The 18702-nt window shown below is 40.4% G+C and overlaps 1 protein-coding gene across 5 annotated transcripts in view; it reads left to right on the top strand.

Moving 5' to 3' along the window:
• The window catches only part of LOC121449433 (vomeronasal type-2 receptor 116-like), a 59103-nt gene that overhangs the window by 23267 nt on the left and 17134 nt on the right, over positions 1–18702 (top strand). For 4 of the 5 annotated variants that reach the window (XM_041653851.1, XM_041653852.1, XM_041653849.1 and 1 more), the window contains exon 3: positions 212–1024. In XM_041653851.1, coding sequence (XP_041509785.1) covers positions 212–1024 — 813 coding nt within the window. The remainder of the gene's footprint in view (positions 1–211; positions 1025–18702) is intronic. The other variant, XM_041653848.1, reaches the window with a different exon arrangement.

Below are 18702 nucleotides of genomic sequence, written 5' to 3'. Positions count from 1 at the left end.
AGAAATTCTTACTCTGTTGTTACAATTCTTTGATGCTAGGAATTGTGATTCAAAGTTACTATTCAGAGAGTTGAGGTGGGATCATTTTCTTCTTTGAAATTGAGATGAGGGAAGAAGCAACAGGAAAGGAGTTTTAAGGAACTCTTTGCTGAAAGTGTGTTTACAAGTTCTTATGATTGAAGGCTACCTAATGCTGTTCCTTGTATCCTAGGTTTTTCAGCTCACCTATGGACCTTTCAATCCCATCCTGAGTGATCGTGAACAGTTTCCTTCTCTTTATCAGATGGCTGCCCAGGACATATATCTAGCCCTGGCCATGGTCTCTTTGATGCTTCACTTCAACTGGAACTGGATTGGACTGGCCATCTCAGACAATGATCAGGGTATTCGATTTCTCTCATATTTGAGAAGAGAGATGGAAAAAAACACAGTCTGCTTTGCTTTTGTGAATATTATCCCAGTCATGATGCCTTCATACTTGTCAAGGGCTGAAGTGTATTATAACCAAATCATGACATCATCCACAAAAGTAGTTGTCATTTATGGTGACACAGACAGTACTCTAGCTATGGCATTTAGAATGTGGGATTCTCGAGGTATACAGAGAATATGGGTCACCACCTCACAGTGGGATGTCATTACATGGAAGAGCGACTTCACACTTAAGTCATTCCATGGGACACTAGCTTTTGCACACCACCACACTGAGATTTCTAGTTTTAAAACATTTGTCCAGACATTGAACCCTCTCAAATACTCAGATGAATACCTGGCAAAGCTGGAGTGGATGAACTTGAAGTGTGAACTCTCAGATTCTAAATGTAAGACCCTAAATAATTGCATATCCAATGCTTCATTGCAATGGCTAAAGGTACAGACTTTTGACATGACTTTTAGTGATGACAGTTATGACTTATATAATGCTGTGTATACTGTGGCTCATGCACTCCATGAGATGATTCTTCAAGAAGTCCATAATCAACCAGTGGATAATGGGGAAGGGCATTATGCTCACTGCTTAAAGGTATGTTTTTTTCTTTTTAATGAAGTTTGCTGTCATCAATGTCATAATCCATGAATTGCCCCAATGTTCTGGATTAAGAAATATTGCATAAATTAGGTATTTCTGGAATTTTTTCCCTGTAAGGATATAAATATAGAATTAGTAGCCCTCTTGTACACAGATGATAAAACCCCTGGGAAGGATATCAGAGAAACAACACCCTTCACAATAGCCACAAACAGCATAAAATATCTCAGAGTAACTCTATCCAAACAGGTGGAAGACCTGTATGATAAGAACTTTAAATCTTTGAAGAAAGAAATTGAAGAAGGAAACAGAAAGTGGAAATATCTCCCATGCTTTTGGGTAGGCAGAATGGGAGGAGGTGGAAACTTTTTTTTTCTCTTTTTCTCAATAAAAAAAAAAGTGGCAATCATACCAACAGCAATCTACAGATTCAATGCAATGCCCATCAAAATCCCAGCAAAATTCTTCACAGAGCTCGAAAGAATGGTATTCAACTTCATAAGGAAAAGCAAAAATCCCAGGAGAGCCAAAACAATCCTGTACAATAAAAGAACTTCTGGAGGCATCACAATCCCTGACTTCAAACTCTATTACAGTGCTACAGTATTGAAAATAACCTGGTATTGGCATAATAACAAACAGGAGGACCAATGGAACCAAATAAAAAGACCAGGATATTTATCCACACACCTTAGAACACCTGAGTTTTGACAAAGAAGTAAAAAATATAAAGTAAAAAAAGAAAGCATATTTGACAAATGGTGCTGGCATAACTGGATGTCAACATGTAAAAGAATTAAAATAGATCTATTACCATGCACAAAACTTAAGTCCAAATGGGTCAAAGACCTCAACATAAAGCCAGCTACACTGAACTTTATAGAATAGAAAGTGGTAAATATACTTGAATGCATTCGCACAGGAAACCACTTCCTAAATATAACCCCAGCAGCAGAGACACTGAGAGAAACAATTAAAAAATGGGGCCTCCTGAAACTAAAAAGCTTCTGTAAAGCAAAAGACATGATCAAAAAGACAAAATGACAGCATACAGAATGGGAAAAGATCTTTACTAACCCCACATCAGACAGAGGTCTGATCTCCAAAATATATAAAGAACTCAAGAAATTGGTCATCAAAAGTACAAATAATCCCTGATTGCTAAGGAAGTTGAACACGACCTTAAGTGTCTTTTGGCCATTTGAACTTCTTCTGTTGAGAATTCTCTGTTCAGTTCAGTGCCCCATTTTTTAATTGGGTTAATTAGCATTTTAAAGTCTAGTTTCTTGAGTTCTCTATATATTTTGGAGATCAAACCTTTGTCTGTTGTGGGGTTGGTGAAAATCTTCTCCCAGTCAGTAGGTTGCCTTTGTGTCTTAGTGACCATGTCCTTTGCTTTACAGAAGCTTCTCAGTTTAAGTAGGTCCCATTTATTCAATGTTGCCCTTAATGTCTGTGCTTCTGGGGTTATACATAGGAAGCGATCTCCTGTGCCCATCTGTTGTAGGGTATTTCCCACTTTCTCTTCTATCAGGTTCAGTGTGTTCAGGCTGATATTGAGGTCTTTAATCCATTTGGACTTGAGTTTTGTGCACGGTGAGAGATATGGGTCTATTTTCATTCTTCTACAGGTTGACATCCAGTTGTGCCAGCACCATTTGTTGAAGATGCTTTCTTTCTTCCATTGTATACTTTTAGCTCCTTTATCGAAATTGAGGTGTTCATAGGTTTGTGGGATAAAATCCGGGTCTTCTATACGATTCCATTGGTCGACTTCTCTGTTTTTTGCTTCCTTAGCAATCAGGGAAATGCAAATCAAAACAACTTTGAGATATCATCTTACACCTGTCAGAATGGCTAAAGTCAAAAACACCAAGGATAACCTTTGCTGGAGAGGCTGTGGAGGAACGAGTACCCTCATCCATTGCTGGTGGGAATGCAATCTTGTGCAACCACTGTGGAAGTCAGTGTTTCGGTTTCTCAGGAAATTCGGGATCAACTTACCCCTGGACCCAGCAATACCACTCTTGGGAATATACCCAAGAGATGCTTTATCAAATGACAAAAGCATTTGTTCAACTATGTTCATAGCAGTATTATTTGTAATAGCCAGAACCTGGAAACAACCTAGATGCCCTTCAATGGAAGAATGGATGAAGAAAGTATGGAATATATACACGCTAGAGTACTACGCTGCGGTAAAAAACAATGACTTCTCGAATTTTGCATGCAAATGGATGGAAATAGAAAACACTATCCTGAGTGAGGTGTCCCAGACCCAAAAAGATGAACATGGGATGTACTCACTCATAATTGGTTTCTAGCCATAAATAAGGACCACGGAGTCTACAAGAGGTGAACCTAAAGAAGCTAAGTAAGAAGGTGAACCCAAGGAAAAACATATAGTTGTCCTCTTGGCTAAGGGAAGTAGACCAAATTTCCGGGGAGAAAATGGGATCTTGGGGATGGGGTGGGATGGGGGTAACGGGAGATGGGGAGAGAAAAGGTAGAAGGGAAGGAGGGGGGACCTGGGAAACAGGAGAATTGGGATAAAGGAAAGGTGGATAGGGGAGCACGGAACCACAATTCTTAGTTAAGGGAGCCAGTTTAGGGTGGGCAAGAGACTTGACCCTAGAGGGGCTCCCTAGTGCCCAAGATGAGGTTCCCAGTTAGTTCCTTGGGCAGCTGAGGATTGGGAACCTGAAATGACCCTATCCTAGAGCAATACTGACGAATATCTTGCATATCATCATAGAATCTTCATCTGGTGATGGATAGAGATAGAGACAGAGACCCACACATGAGCACTGGACTGAGCTCCCAAGGTCCCAAGGAGGAGCAGAAGGAGGGAGAACATGAGCAAAGAAGTCGGGACCACGAGGCGTGCATCCACCCACTGAGACAGTGGAGCTGATCTACGGGGAGCTCACCAAGGCCAGCTGGACTGTGACCGAAAAAGCATGGGATAAAACCGGACTCTCTGAACATAGCGAACAATGAGGGCTGATGAGACACCAAGGACAATGGCAGGGGGTTTTGATCCTACTTAATGTGCTGGCTTTGTGGGAGCCTAGCCAGTTTGGATGTTCACCTTTCTAGATATGGACGGAGGGGGGAAGACCTAGGACTTACCACAGGGCAGGGAACCCGGACTGCTCTGTGGACTGGAGAGGGAGGGGGAGGGGAAGGAGTGGGGGGAGGGAGAGAAGGGTGGGAGGAGGGGGAGAAGGGTGGGAGGAGGGGAAGGGAAATGGGAGGCTGGGAGGAGGTGGAAACTTGTTTTTTGTTTATGTTTTTTTTCTTCTTTTCTCAATAAAAAAAAAATTAAAAAAAAAGTACAAATAATCCAATAAAAAATGGAGTACAGACCTAAACAGAGAACTCTCAATAGAGTACTCTAAAATGGCTGAAGGACACTTAAGAAAATGGCCAACATCCTTAGTCATTAGAGAAATGCAAATCAAAACAATTCTGTGTTGGAATAAGTCTTTTTTGTTGTCCAATTGTTTATTGTATAACTTTTTTTATTATTTCTTAAAAAATATCAATCCAAATTCCCACTCCATCCTACCCTCCCACTCCCCTCGCATTCCTTCTACAGACCCACCCACCCAACCACCCTCCAATCCTAAGAGAGGGCAATGCACCGCGCCCTCCCTGCAATTTCTAGATTGAGCAAGATATCAAAGAGAATAGGATCCCAAGAAGCCAGTACATGTAGTAGAGACAAATCCCAGTGTCACTATCAGTGCCCCCTCAGTCTGCCCCAACTCTCAACCCCCTTCAGAGGGTCTTGTTTGTTCCCATGCTAATTCACTCCCAGTCCAGTTGGAGTTGGTGAGCTCCCATTAGCTCATGCAAACTGTCTCATTGTGTGAACCCCTCATGATCTTCATCTCATTGATCATATTCTCACTCCTTCCACTCTTCAAGTGGACCCTGGGAGCTCAGTCCAGTGCTCCAATGTTGGTCTCTGCCTTTGTTACTATCTGTTATTGTTTGACAAAGTTCTATGGTGATATTTAATATAATCATCAGTCTTATTATAGGGCAACACCAGTTCAGACACCATCTATAGGTTCAATGTCCTTTGTTTTATAGCTAGTATCCACTTATGAGTGAGTACATACAATAATCATCTTTTTGGGTCTGGGTTACCTCACTCAGGATGGTGTTTTTTAATTCCATCCATTTGCATGCAAAATTCAAGATGTCAATTTTTTTTTTTGTGCTGAGTAGTACTCTAATGTGTAGATGTGCCACACTTTCTTATCCGTTCTTCAGTTGAGGGATATCTAGGTTGTTTACAGATCCTGGCTATTACAAATAATGCTGCTATGAACATAGTTGAACAAATGCTTTTGTAGTATTATTGAGCATTTTTTTTGGCATATTCTCAAGAGTGGTATTGCTGTATCCTGAAGTAGGTTGACTCCCAATTTTCTGAGAAACCACCCAACTGTTTTCCAAAGTGGTTGCACAAGTTTGCATTCCCACCAGCAATGGATGAGTGTTACCCTTGCTCCACATCCTCTCCAGTGTAAGCTATCATTGGTGTTTTTGATCTTAGCCATTTTGACTCGTGTAAGATGTTATCCCAGAGTTGTTTGTATTTGCATTTCCTTGTTATCTAATGAAGTTGAACATGTCCTTAAGTATCTTTTGGCAGTTTGAAATTCTTCTGTTTAGAATTATCTGTTTAGTTCAGTACACCACTTTTTAATTGGGTTATTTAGAATTTTAATGTGTAATTTCTTGAGTTATTTATATATTTTGGAGATCAGTCCTTTGTCTGATGTGGGGTTGGTGAAGATTTTTTTTCCCATTTAGTAGGCTGCCTTTTGGTTTTATTGACTGTGTCTTTTGCTTTACAGAAGCTTCTCATTTTCAGGAAGTCCAATTTAATTATTGTTGCTCTTATTGTCTGTGCTACTGGGGTTATATTTAGGAGGTGGTCTCCTGTGTCCCTGCATTGAAGGTTACTTCCCACTATCTCCTCTATCAGGTTCAGTGTGGTTCGGTTCATATTGAGGTCTTTAATCCTTAATCCATTTGGATTTGAGTTTTGTGCATGGTGAGATATGGATCTATTTTCATTCTTCTACAAGTTGACATCCAGTTATGCCAGAACCATGCTTTCTTTTTTCCATTGTATAGTTTTAGCTTCTTTGTAAAAAATCAGGTGTTCATAGGTGTGTGGATTAATATCTAGGTTTTCAATTCAATTCTATTGGTCAATGTTTCTGTTTTTATTCCAATAACAAGCTGTTTTCATTACTCTAGCTCTGTAATAGAGCTTGATTCAGTGATAGTAATGCCTCTGGCCATTCCTTTATTGTACAGGATTGTTTTGTCTATCCTGTTTTTTTTTTTTCCATACGAAGTTGATCATCGTTCTTTCAAGTTCGGAGAATTGTGTTGGGATTTTGAAGGTGATTGCATTTAATCTATAGATTGCTCTTGGCAGCATTGCCATTTTTACTATGTTGATCCGTCCTATTCAAGAACATGGGATAGCTTTCCATTTTCTGGTATCTTCTTCAATTTCTTTCCTCAAAGATTTAAAGTTCTTCTTAAATATGTCTTTCATTTTCTTTCTTTTTTTTATTGAGAAAAAAAAATTTCCGCCTCCTCCCAGCCTCCCACTCCTCCCCCCTCGCCCCACTCCTCTTCCTCTCCCCCCACTCCTCTCCTCCTCCCCCCACTTCTCTCCCCCTCCCTTTCAAGTCTGAAGAGCAGTCAGGGTTCCCTGCCCTGTGGAAAGTCCAAAGTCCTCCCCCCTCCATCCTGGTCTAGGAAGGTGAACATCCAAACTGGCTAGGCTCCCACAAAGCCAGAACATGTAGTAGGATCAAAACCCAGTGCCATTGTCCTTGGCTTCTCAGCAGCCCTCATTGTCCACCATATTCAGAGAGTCCGGTTTTATCCCCTGCTTTTTCAATCACAGTCTAGCGGCCTTGGTGAGCTCCCAATAGATCAGTCCCACTGTCTCAGTGGGTGGGTGCACCCCTCGTGGTCCTGACTTCCTTGATAATGTTCTCCCTCCTTCTGCTCCTCATTTGGACGTTGGGAGCTCAGTCCGGTGCTCTAGTGTGGGTCTCTGTCTCTATCTCCATCCCTAGCCAGATGAAGGTTCTATGGTGATATGCAAAATATTCATCAGTATGGCTATAGGATAGGGTCATTTCAGGTTCCCTATCTTCAGCTGCCCCAGGAACTATCTGGGGACCTCGCCTTGGGCACCTGGAAGCCCCTCTAGGTCCAAGTCTCTTCCCAACCCTAAGATGGCTCCCTTCATTAAGATATGTGCTTCCCTGCTCCCCTATCCAACCTTCCGTTATCCCAATCATCCCGTTGCCCCAAGTCTCCCCATCCTACCCTTCTCACTTTTCTCTCCCCATCTCCCCTTATCCCCCTCCCACACCACCCTTAAGATCCTGATTTTTTGCCTGGCAATCTTGTCTACTTTCCTTACCCAGGAGGATAGCTACATGTTTTTCTTTGGGTTCACCTTCTTATTTAGCTTCTTTAGGATATCAAATTATAGACTCATTGTTCTTTATTTATAGCTAGAAACCAATTATGAGTGAGTACATCCCATGTTCATCTTTTTGGGTCTGGGTTACCTCACTCAAGATAGTATTTTCTATTTCCATCCATTTGAATGCAAAATTTGAGAAGTCATTGTTTTTTACCACAGCGTAGTACTCTAATGTGTATATATTCCACACTTTCTTCATCCATTCTTCCATTGAAGGACATCTAGGTTGTTTCCAGGTTCTGGCTATTACAAATAATACTGCTATGAACATAGTTGAACAAATGCTTTTGTCATATGATCGGGCATCTCTTGGGTATATTCCCAAGAGTGGTATTGCTGGGTCCAGGGGTAGGTTGATCCCGAATTTCCTGAGAAACCGAAACACTGTTTTCCAAAGTGGTTGCACAAGTTTGCATTCCCACCAGCAATGGATGAGGGAACCCCTTCCTTCACAACCTCTCCAGCAAAGGCTATCATTGGTGTTTTTGATTTTAGCCAATCTGACAGGTGTTAGATGATATCTCAAAGTTGTTTTGATTTGCATTTCCCTGATCGCTAAGGAAGTTGAGCATGACCTTAAGTGTCTTTTGGCCATTTGAACTTCTTCTGTTGAGAATTCTCTGTTTAGATCAGTGGCCCATTTTTTAATTGGGTTAATTAGCATTTTAAAGTCTAGTTTCTTGAGTTCTCTATATATTTTGGAGATCAGACCTTTGTCTGTTGCGGGGTTGGTGAAGATTTTCTCCCAGTGAGCGGGTTGCCTTTTTGTCTTAGTGACAGTGTCCTTTGCTTTACAGAAGCTTCTCAGTTTTAGTAGGTCCCATTTATTCAACGTTGCCCTTAATGTCTGTGCTGCTGGGGTTATACATAGGAAGCGATCTCCTGTGCCCATTTGTTGGAGGGTACCTCAGAATTTCTCTTCTATCAGGTTCAGTGTGCTCGGACTGATATTGAGGTCTTTTATCCATTTGGACTTGAGTTTTGTGCATGGTGATAGATATGGGTCAATTTTCATTCTTCTACAGGTTGACATCCAGTTGTGCCAGCACCACTTGGTGAAGAAGCTTTCTTTCTTCCATTGTATACTTTTAGCTCCTTTATCAAAAATCAGGTGTTCATTGGTTTGTGGGTTACAATCTGGGTCTTCTATACGATTCCATTGGTTGACTTCTCTGTTTTTATACCAATACCAAGCTGTTTTCAATACTGTAGCTCTGTATTAGAGTTTGAAGTCAGGGATGGTAATGCCTCCAGAAGTTCCTTTATTATATAAGACTGTTTTGGCTATCCTGGGTTTTTTGTTTTTCCATATAAAGTTGATTATTGTTCTCTCAAGATCTGTGAAGAATTTTGATGGGACCTTGATGGGGATTGCATTGAATCTATAAATTACCTTTGGTAGAATTGCCATTTTTACTATGTTGATCCTCCCAATCCAAGAGCAAGGGCGATCTTTCCACTTTCTGGTATCCTCTTCAATTTCTTTCTTCAATTCCTTAAAGTTCTTGTCAAATAGGTCTTTCACTTCCTTGGTTAGAGTTACCCCAAGATATTTTATGCTATTTGTGGCTATTGTGAAAGGTGATGCTTCTCTGATTTCCCTCTCTGCTTCCATATCCTTTGTGTATAGGAGGGCGACTGATTTTTTAGAGTTGATCTTGTATCCTGTCACATTACTAAAGGTGTTTATCAGCTGTAGGAGTTCTTTGGTAGAGTTTTGGGGGTCACTTATGTACACTATCATATCATCTGCAAATAATGAAAGTTTAACTTCTTCCTTCCCAATTCGAATCCCCTTGATCCCCTTATGTTGTCTTATTGCTATAGCTAAAACTTCAAGCACTATATTGAAGAGGTATGGAGAGAGTGGACAGCCTTGTCGTGTTCCTGAGTTAAGCGGGATGGCTTTGAGTTTCTCTCCATTTAATTTGATGTTAGCTGTCGGCTTGCTGTATATAGCTTTTATTATATTTAGGTATGACCCTTGTATCTCTAATCTCTCCAAGACTTTTATCATAAAGGGATACTGAATTTTGTCAAAAGCTTTTTCAGCATCTAATGAAATGATCATATGATTTTTTTCTTTCAGTTTATTTATATGATGGATTACATTGATAGATTTTTGTATGTTGAACCAGCCCTGCATCTCTGGGATGAAGCCTACTTGATCATAATGGATAATTTTTCTAATGTGTTTTTGGATACGGTTTGCCAGTATTTTGTTGAGTATTTTTGCGTCGATGTTCATGAGTGAAATTGGCCTGTAATTCTCTTTCTTGGTTGAGTGTTTGTGTGGTTTTGGTTTCAGAGTGACTGTAGCTTCATAAAAGGAATTTGGCAATGACTCTTCTGTTTCTATATTGTGAAACACATTAAGAAGTACAGGTATTAGCTCTTCTTGGAAGTTCTGGTAGAATTCCGCATTGAAACCATCTGGTCCTGGGCTTTTTTCGGTAGGGAGGTTTTTTTTTTTGGTTGGTTGGTAATTTTGTTGAAATTTATTTATAAATACACTGATAATGTTATGGTTATGTTTTTTTTTAATTTTTTTTATTGAGAAAATGAGAAAAAAAAACAAGTTTCCACCTCCTCCCAGCCTCCAATTTCCCTCCCCCTCCTCCCACCCTTCTCCCCCTCCTCCCACCCTTCTCCCCTTCCCCCACTCCTTTCCCCCTCCCTCTCCAGACCAAAGAGCAGTCAGGGTTCCCTGCCCTGTGGTAAGTCCTAGGTCCTCCCCCCTCCGTCCATATCTAGGAAGGTGAATATCCAAACTGGCTAGGCTCCCACAAAGCCAGCACATTGCATAGGATCGAAACCCCTTGCCATTGTCCTTGGCGTCTCATCAGCTCTCATTGTTCGCCATGTTCAGAGAGTCCAGTTTTATCCCATGCTTTTTCAGTCACAGTCCAGCTCGCCTTGGTGAGCTCCCAATAGATCAGCTCCACTGTCTCAGTGGGTGGGTGCACCCCTCGTGGTCCCGACTTCTTTGCTCATGCTCTCCCTCCTTCTGCTCCTCATTAGGACCTTGGGAGCTCAGTCCAGTGCTCCAGTGTGGATCTCTGTCTCTATCTCCATCCATCACCAGATGAAGGTTCTATGATGATATGCAAGATATTCGTCAGTATGGCTATAGGATAGGGTCATTTCAGGTTTCCTATCTCCAGCTGCCCAAGGAATTAACTGGGGGCCTTGGCTTGGGCACCTGGGAGCCACTCTAGGTTCAAGTCTCTTGCCAACCCTAAGGTGGTTCCTGTAACTAAGAATTGTGCTTCCATGCTCCCCTATCCAACCTTCCTTTATCCCAATCCTCATTTTTTCCCCAAGTTCCCCCTTCCTCCCCTTCTCCCTTTTCTCTCCCCATCTCCCCTTACCCCCATCCCACCCCACCCCCAAGATCTCAATTTTCTCCCTGGCAACTTTGTCTACTTCCCATTGCCAAGAGGATAACTATATGTTTTTCCTTTGGTTCACCTTCTTACTTAGCTTCTTTAGGATCACCAATCGTAGGCTCCGTGTCCCTTATTTAAGGCTAGAAACCAATTATGAGTGAGTACATCCCATATTCATCTTTTTGGGTCTGGGTTACCTCACTCAGGATAGTGTTTTCTATTTCCATCCATTTGCATGCAAAATTCGAGAAGTCATTGTTTTTTACCGCAGCATAGTACTCTAATGTGTAGATATTCCACACTTTCTTCATCCATTCTTCCATTGAAGGGCATCTAGGTTGTTTCCAGGTTCTGGCTATTATAAATAATACTGCTATGAACATAGTTGAACAAATGCTTTTGTCATATGATAGGGCATCTCTTGGGTATATTCCCAAGAGTGGTATTGTCGGGTCCAGGGGTAGGTTGATCCCGAATTTCCTGAGAAACCGAAACACTGATTTCCAAAGTGGTTGCACAAGATTGCATTCCCACCAGCAATGGATGAGGGAACCCCTTCCTCCACAGCCTCTCCAGCAAAGGCTATCATTGGATTTTTTTATTTTAGCCATTCTGACAGGTGTAAGATGATATCTCAAAGTTGTTTTGATTTGCATTTCCCTGATCGCTAAGGAGGTTGACCATGGCATAAAAACAGAGAAGTCGACCAATGGAATCGTATAGAAGACCCGAATTTTAACCCACAAACCTATGAACACCTCATTTTTGATAAAGGAACCAAAAGTATACAATGGAAGAAAGAAAGCATCTTCAACACATGGTGCTGGCATAACTGGATGTCAACCTGTAGAAGAATGAAAATAGACCCATATCTATCACCATACACAAAACTCAAGTCCAAATGGATTAAAGACCGCACTATCAGTCAGAACACATTGAACCTGATAGAAGAGAAAGTGGGAAGTACCCTACATCAGATGGGCACAGGAGAACGCTTCCTATGTGTAACCCCAACAGCTCAGACATTAAGGGCAACATTGAATAAATGGGACCTACTAAAACCGAGAAGTTTCTGTAAAGCAAAGGACACTGTCACCAAGACAAAAAGGCAACCTACTGACTGGGAGAAGATCTTCACCAACCCCACAACAGACAAAGGTCTGATCTCCAAAATATATAGAGAACTCAGGAACTAGACTTTAAAATGCTAATTAACCCAATTAAAAAATGGGGCACTGAACTGAACAGAGAATTTCAGCCGAGGAAGTTCAAATGGCCAAAAGACACTTAAGGTAAGGAGGTTTTTGATAACATCTTCTAATTCTTTGCGACTAACAGGTCTATTTAGGTTGTTCACCTGGTCCTGGTTTAACTTTGGCACATGGTATTTATCTAAAAACCTGACCATTTCTTTTACATTTTCCAGTTTTGTGGCACACAGGCTTTTGTAGTAAGATCTAATGATTCTTTGAATTTCCTCTGTTTCTGTGGTTACGTCCCCCTTTTCATTTCTGATCTTATTAATTTGCATATTCTCTCTCTGCCGTTTGATTAGTTTGGATAGGGGTTTATCAATTTTGTTGATTTTCTCTAGGAACCAGCTTTTTGTTTCATTGATTCTTTGGATTGTTTTCTGTGTTTCTATTTTGTTGATTTCAGCCCTCAGTTTGATTATTTCCAGTCTTCTACTCCTCCTAGGTGTGTCTGCTTCTTTTTTTTTCTAGAGCTTTCAGGTGGGCTGTTAAGTCTCCAATGTGTGCTTTCTCTGTTTTCTTTAAGTGGGCACTTAGTGCTATGAACTTTCCTCTCCGGACTGCTTTCATAGTGTCTTATAAGTTTGAGTAGGTCGTTTCTTTATTTTCATTGAATTTGAGGAAGACTTTGATTTCTTTCTTTATTTCTTCCTTGATCCAGGTGTGGTTCAGAAGTTGACTGTTCAGTTTCCATGAGTTTGTAGGCTTTCTGGGGGTAGCATTGCTGTTGAATTCTAACTTTAATCCATGGTGATCTGATAAGATGCAGGAGGTTACGAATATTTTTTATGTAACTGTGGAAGCTTGCTTTGTTACCGAATATGTGGTCAATTTTCGAGAAGGTTCCATGAGCTGCAGAGAAGAACGTACATTCTTTCCTATTTGGGTGGAATGTTCTATAGATGTCTGTTAAGTCCACTTGCTTCATTACCTCCATTAATTCTCTAATTTCTCTGTTAGGTTTCTGTTGATTGACCTGTCCATTGGTGAGAGAGGAGTGTTGAAGTCTCCTGCTATTAGTGTGTGCCGTTTGATGGCAGCCTTGAGTTTTAGTAATGTTTCTTTTACGTACGTGGGTGCTTTTATATTAGGGGCATAGATATTCAGGATTGAGACTTCATCCTGATGAATTGTTCCTGTTATGAGTATAAAATGTCCCTCTCTTTCCTTTCTGACTGATTTAAGTTTGAAGTCAACTTTTTTAGAAATTAATATGGCCACACCTGCTTGTTTCTTAGGTCCATTTGCTTGATAAGCCTTTTCCCAGCCCTTTACTCTGAGTAGATGCCTGTCTTTGTGGTTGAGGTGTGTTTCTTGTAAACAGCAGAATGTTGGATCCTGTTTTCTTATCCAATCTTTTAGCCTTTGCCTTTTTATAGGTGAGTTGAGTCCATTGACATTAAGTGATATTAATGACCAGTGGTTGTTAACTCCGGTCACTTTTTTAGTAGTAAAGTTTGTGTGTTTCCCTTCTTCGAGTTGTGCTGGTGAAGGGTTTCTAGATGTTTGAGTTATTGTGGTCATTGTTGGACTCCTTGGTTTGTGATTTTCCTTCTATTACTTTCTGTAAGGCTGGATTTGTGGCTACGTATTGTTTAAATTTGTTTTTATCCTGGAAGATTTTGTTTTCTCCATTTATAGTGAACGAAAGCTTGGCTGGGTATAGTAGTCTGGGCTTGCATCCATGGTCTCTTACTTTCTGAAGTACCACTATCCAGGACCTTCTGGCTTTCATGGTTTCCATAGAGAAGTCAGGTGTAAGTCTGATAGGTTTACCCTTATAAGTAACTTGACCCTTTTCCTTTGCAGTTCTTAATATTCTTTCTTTATTCTGTATGTTTTGTGTTTTGATTATTATATGGCGAGGGGATTTTTTTTTTGTTCAGTCTATTCGGTGTTCTGTATGCTTCTTGAACCTTCAAAAGAATATCTTTCTTTAGGCTGGGAAAGTTTTCTTCTATAGTTTTATTAAATATATTTTCTTGACCATTGAGCTGTACTCTTTCTCCTTCTTCTACCCCTATTATTCTTAGGTTTGGTCTTTTTATTGTGTCACAGATTTCCTGAATGTTTTGTGATGAGAGTTTGTTGGACTAGCTGTTTTCTTTGATCAGTGTGTTTATTTTCTCTATGGTATCTTCAGTGTCTGACATTCTTTCTTCTATCTCTTGTAATCTGTAGTTAGTACTTGTCTCTGTAGTTCCTGTTCGTTTACCCAGATTTTCCATCTCCGTCCTTCCCCGTGTTTGTGTTTTCTTCATTGCTTCCATTTCATTCTTCTTGAACCGCTTCCCTAATCTGTTTGATTGCTTTTTCTTGTTTCTCTTGGTTTTCTTGCGTGTCTTTGAGTGATTTATTCATTTCCTCTACCTTTTTGTTTGTAATCTTTAATTGTTTATGGCAGTTTTTCACCTCCTGTTTAAGGTCCTCTATTTTTTTCATATAGTTCACTTTTGAGTCGATTTCTTCTAATTCTTCTGGAGTAGGGTGTACAATTCTTCTTATTTCGGGATCCCTGGATTCTGGTGGTGTCATGTTGCCTTTCAGGTTGTTGGAGGAATTCTTGCATTGGCGCCTTCCCATCTCTTACTTCAAATGGAGCTAGGAGAGGCCTGGTGTCTTGGTCTAGTCTTTGCTGTGATTGACTCTCTGGGTGTATCTCTTCAGTGTAGAAGCAGGAACCGTTCCCATCCAGATGAACTCCTCAGCACCAAAACATGGACGCCTGGTAGTCCAATGACCCGAGGACAAAAGGGGGAGCTTGGGGGGCAGGGTGGGGATGAGTAGAACACAGGACACCCTGCCGCACAGGCTGAAGGTGCATGTGCTCCCTTACCGGGGGTCCTTGAGGCCTGCCCCTTAGGTAGGCTCTCACCTCTCTGGGTGGGTAGCCTTCGTGTAGGAGCAGAAAACTGTTCCTGAGCAAAGGACCTTGCAGAAAATGTAGACTTGGGGGGGGGGGGCTCGTGTGTAAGAAAGACAGCCCTGCAGAATGAGCTGGGGGAGGGGGGTTTGTGCTCTCTTCTGGGACAATCCGCCCCTGGATAGCACACACTCACCCGTCCAGATGTGATTCCTCAGCAACTAAACAGGGCCGTCCGGTAGCCCAATGATCCGGGGACAAAAGGATGAACAGAGCAGTGGGGGGGCGGTACCCAGAAGAGCACAGGAGAGCCTGGTGCATGCACGAGCTGAAGGTGCCCGGGCTCCCTTACAGGGGACCCCGAGGCCTGCCCGGTAGGCAGGCACTCACTGCTCTGGGTGGGTAGCCTTAGTGTAGGAGCTTAAAACTGTTCTTGAGCACTGGTCCTAGCATACAGCAGGGCAGGGTTGGGCAGGGGTGCTGGGGGGCTGGGTCGTGCAAAAGAAAGACAGCTCTGCAGAAGGAGCTTGGGGAGGGGGGGTTTGTGTTCTCTTCCGGGACAATCCGCCCCTGGATAGCACACACTCACCCGTCCAGAAGGAATTCCTCAGCAACTCTGTCTTTCATTTTCTTGGTTAGTGTTACCCCATGATATTTTATGTAATTTGTGGCTATTGTGAATGGTGATGTTTCTCTGATTTCCCTCTCATTTTCTTTATCCCCTGTGCATAGAAGGACAACTGATTTTTTTGAGTTCATCTTGTATCCTGCCACTTCACTGAATGTATTTATCAGCTGTAGGAGTTCTCTGGTAGAGTTTTTGTGGTTACTTATGTACACTATCATAACATCTGCAAATAAGGAAAGTTGAACTTCTTTCTTTCCAATTTGAATCCCCTTGATCTCCTTATGTTGTCTTATTGCTATTGATAAAACTTCAAGAACTATGCTGAAGAGATATGGAGAGAGTGGATAGCCTTGTCTTCTTGATTTTCATGGAATCCCTTTGAGTTTTCTCCATTTAATTTGATGTTACCCATTGGCTTGTTGTATATTGCATTCATTAAATTTAGATATGATCCTTGTATCTCCAATTTCTCCAATACCTTTATCATGAAGGGGTGTTGAATTTTGGCAAATGCATTTTCAGTATCTAATGAAATGATCATATCGTTTTTTCTTTCAGTTTATTTATAGGATTGATTACATAGATAGATTTTCATATGTTGAACCAGCCCTGTATCTCTGGCATGAAGCCAACTTGGTCATGATGAATGAATTTTTTATGTGTTCTTGGATTCTGTTTGCCAGTATTTTATTGAGAATTTTTTCATCCATGTTCATGAGTGAGACTGGTCTGTAATATTCCTTCTTGTTTGAGCATTTGTGCAGTTTTGGTATTAGGGTAACTATAGCCTCATAAAAAGAGTTGGCAATGACCCTTCTGTTTCTATTATGTGGAACACTTTGAGGAGTATAGGAATTACCTCTTCTTGAAGGTTCTGGTAGAGTTCTATACTAAAGCCATCTTGCTCTGGGCTCTTTTTGTTTATGAGTTTTTTTCCCTCTCTCCTTGTGGCTTATAGGTCTATTTAAGTTGCCTTAATATTACCTGGTCTTGATTTAATTTTGGTAGATGGTATCTATCTAAAAAATTGTCCTTTTTTATTACATTTTCCAATTATGTGGAGTACAGGATTTTTAGTAAGATCTAATGGTTTTCTAAATTTCCCCAATGTTCATTGTTATGTCCCCCTTTTCATTTCTGATTTTGTTAATTTGGATATTCTCACTTCCTTCTGAATAGTTTGGATAAGGGTTTGTCAATCTTGTTGATTTTCTCAAAGAACCAGATTTTTGTTTCATTGTTTCTTTTGATTCTTTCTGTGTTTCTATTTTGTTGATTTCAGCCCTCAATCTGATTTTTTTCCTGTCATCTACTCCTCCTGGGTGACTCTGCTTTTTTTTTTTTTTTTTTTTTTTAGAGCTTTTGGGCATCCTGTAAGGTTGCTGATTTGAGCTTTTTTAATTTTCTTTATGTGGGCACTTTAGTGCCATAAATTTTCCTCTTAGCACTGCTTTCATCATGTCCCATACGTTTGGATATGTTGTGCCTTCATTTTCATTGAATTCAAGGAAGGTTTTAATTTCTTTATTTTTCGTTGACTCAGGGGTGTTTCAGTAACTGACTGTTCAGTTTCTATGAGTTTGTAGGCTTTCTCGGTGTAGTATTGTTGTTGAGTTCTAACTTTAATCCGTGGTGATCCGATAAGACACAGGGTATTACTCCATTTTTTTCTTCATCTGTGGATGTTTGCTTTGTTTTTGAGGAGGTGATCAATTTTAGAGAATGTTCGATGAGGTGCTGAGAAGGTATATTCTTTTTTGTTTGGGTGAAATGTTCTATAGATATCTGTTAAGTCCATTTGATTCATTACATCTGTTAGTTATCTTATTTCTCTTTAAGTTTCTGTCTGTTTGACCTGCCCATTGTTGAGAAAGGAGTATTGAAATCTACTATCAGTGTGTGGGTTTTGTCCTTTTTCCATTGCAGTTCTTATTATTCTTTCTTTGGTCTGTATGTTTTGTGTTTTGATTATTATATGTGATGGGATTTTTTTTATCAATTCTTTTTGGTGTTCTGTAAGCTTCTTGTACCTTTTAGGGATATTTTTCTTTAGTTTGGGAAAGTTTTCTTCTGTAATTTTGTTGAATATATTTTCTGTGCATTTGAGCTGGAGTTATTCTTCTTTTACTACCCCTATTATTCTTAGCTTTGGTCTTTTCATGGTGTCCCAGGATTCCTGAATTTTTGGGGTTAAGAATTTGTTGAATTTAATGTTTTCTTTAACCAGTGAGTCTATTTCCTCTATAGTATGTTCAGAGTCTGAGATTCATTTTTCTATCTCTTGTATTCTGTTGATTATACTTGTCTCTGTAATTCCTTTTCATTTATCCAGATTTTTTATATCCAGAATTTGCTTGATTTGTGTTTTTTTTTATTACCTCTATTTCGGCCTTCAGGATTTGAAATGTTTGCTTTACCTGTTTGATTGTTTTTTCCTGGGCTTCTTTGAAGGATTTATTAATTTCTTCCAACTTTTTGTTTGTCTTCTCTTCCATTTCTTTAAAGAAGTTTTTCACTTCTGCTTTAATTGTTTCCATTATTTTCTTTCTTTCTTTCTTTTTTTTGCTATTTACACATTTATTTTTTTTATTATTTAAAAAACCAATTCAGAGGTGGTTTGTTTACGAGCTACCCAACCAGCACGGAGATCTGATCTCGGCACCAGGAGAGCCATCATTGGGCTACCCAACCAACACGAAGATCTGATCTTGGCACCAGGAGAGATATCACTGGAGCACCAGGAGAGCCATCACTGGGGAATGCCATCACTGGGAAGGTACATCAGTAGGCAAGGAGACCTGATCCTGTAAAAGAAGATCCAGAGGGAAGCATTCACAGAAAGAGATGGGCAGGCACCAATGCAAGAATTCACCCAACAATCTGAAAAACAACATGAAACTACCAGAACTCAGCGACCTCACAACAGGAGGGCATGAACACCTTAATCAAGTAGAAGTAGAAAAAATTGACTTTATGAAAGTGATTGACACTCTTAAAC

The sequence above is a fragment of the Microtus oregoni genome, unplaced genomic scaffold (genome assembly GCF_018167655.1).
Source record: "Microtus oregoni isolate MIOR12 unplaced genomic scaffold, Mior012 000006F_ref0000085, whole genome shotgun sequence".
Lineage (NCBI taxonomy): Eukaryota > Metazoa > Chordata > Mammalia > Rodentia > Cricetidae > Microtus > Microtus oregoni.
The sequence above is the reverse complement of the archived record's forward strand: the minus strand, read 5'-3'. Positions and strand labels throughout refer to the sequence as shown.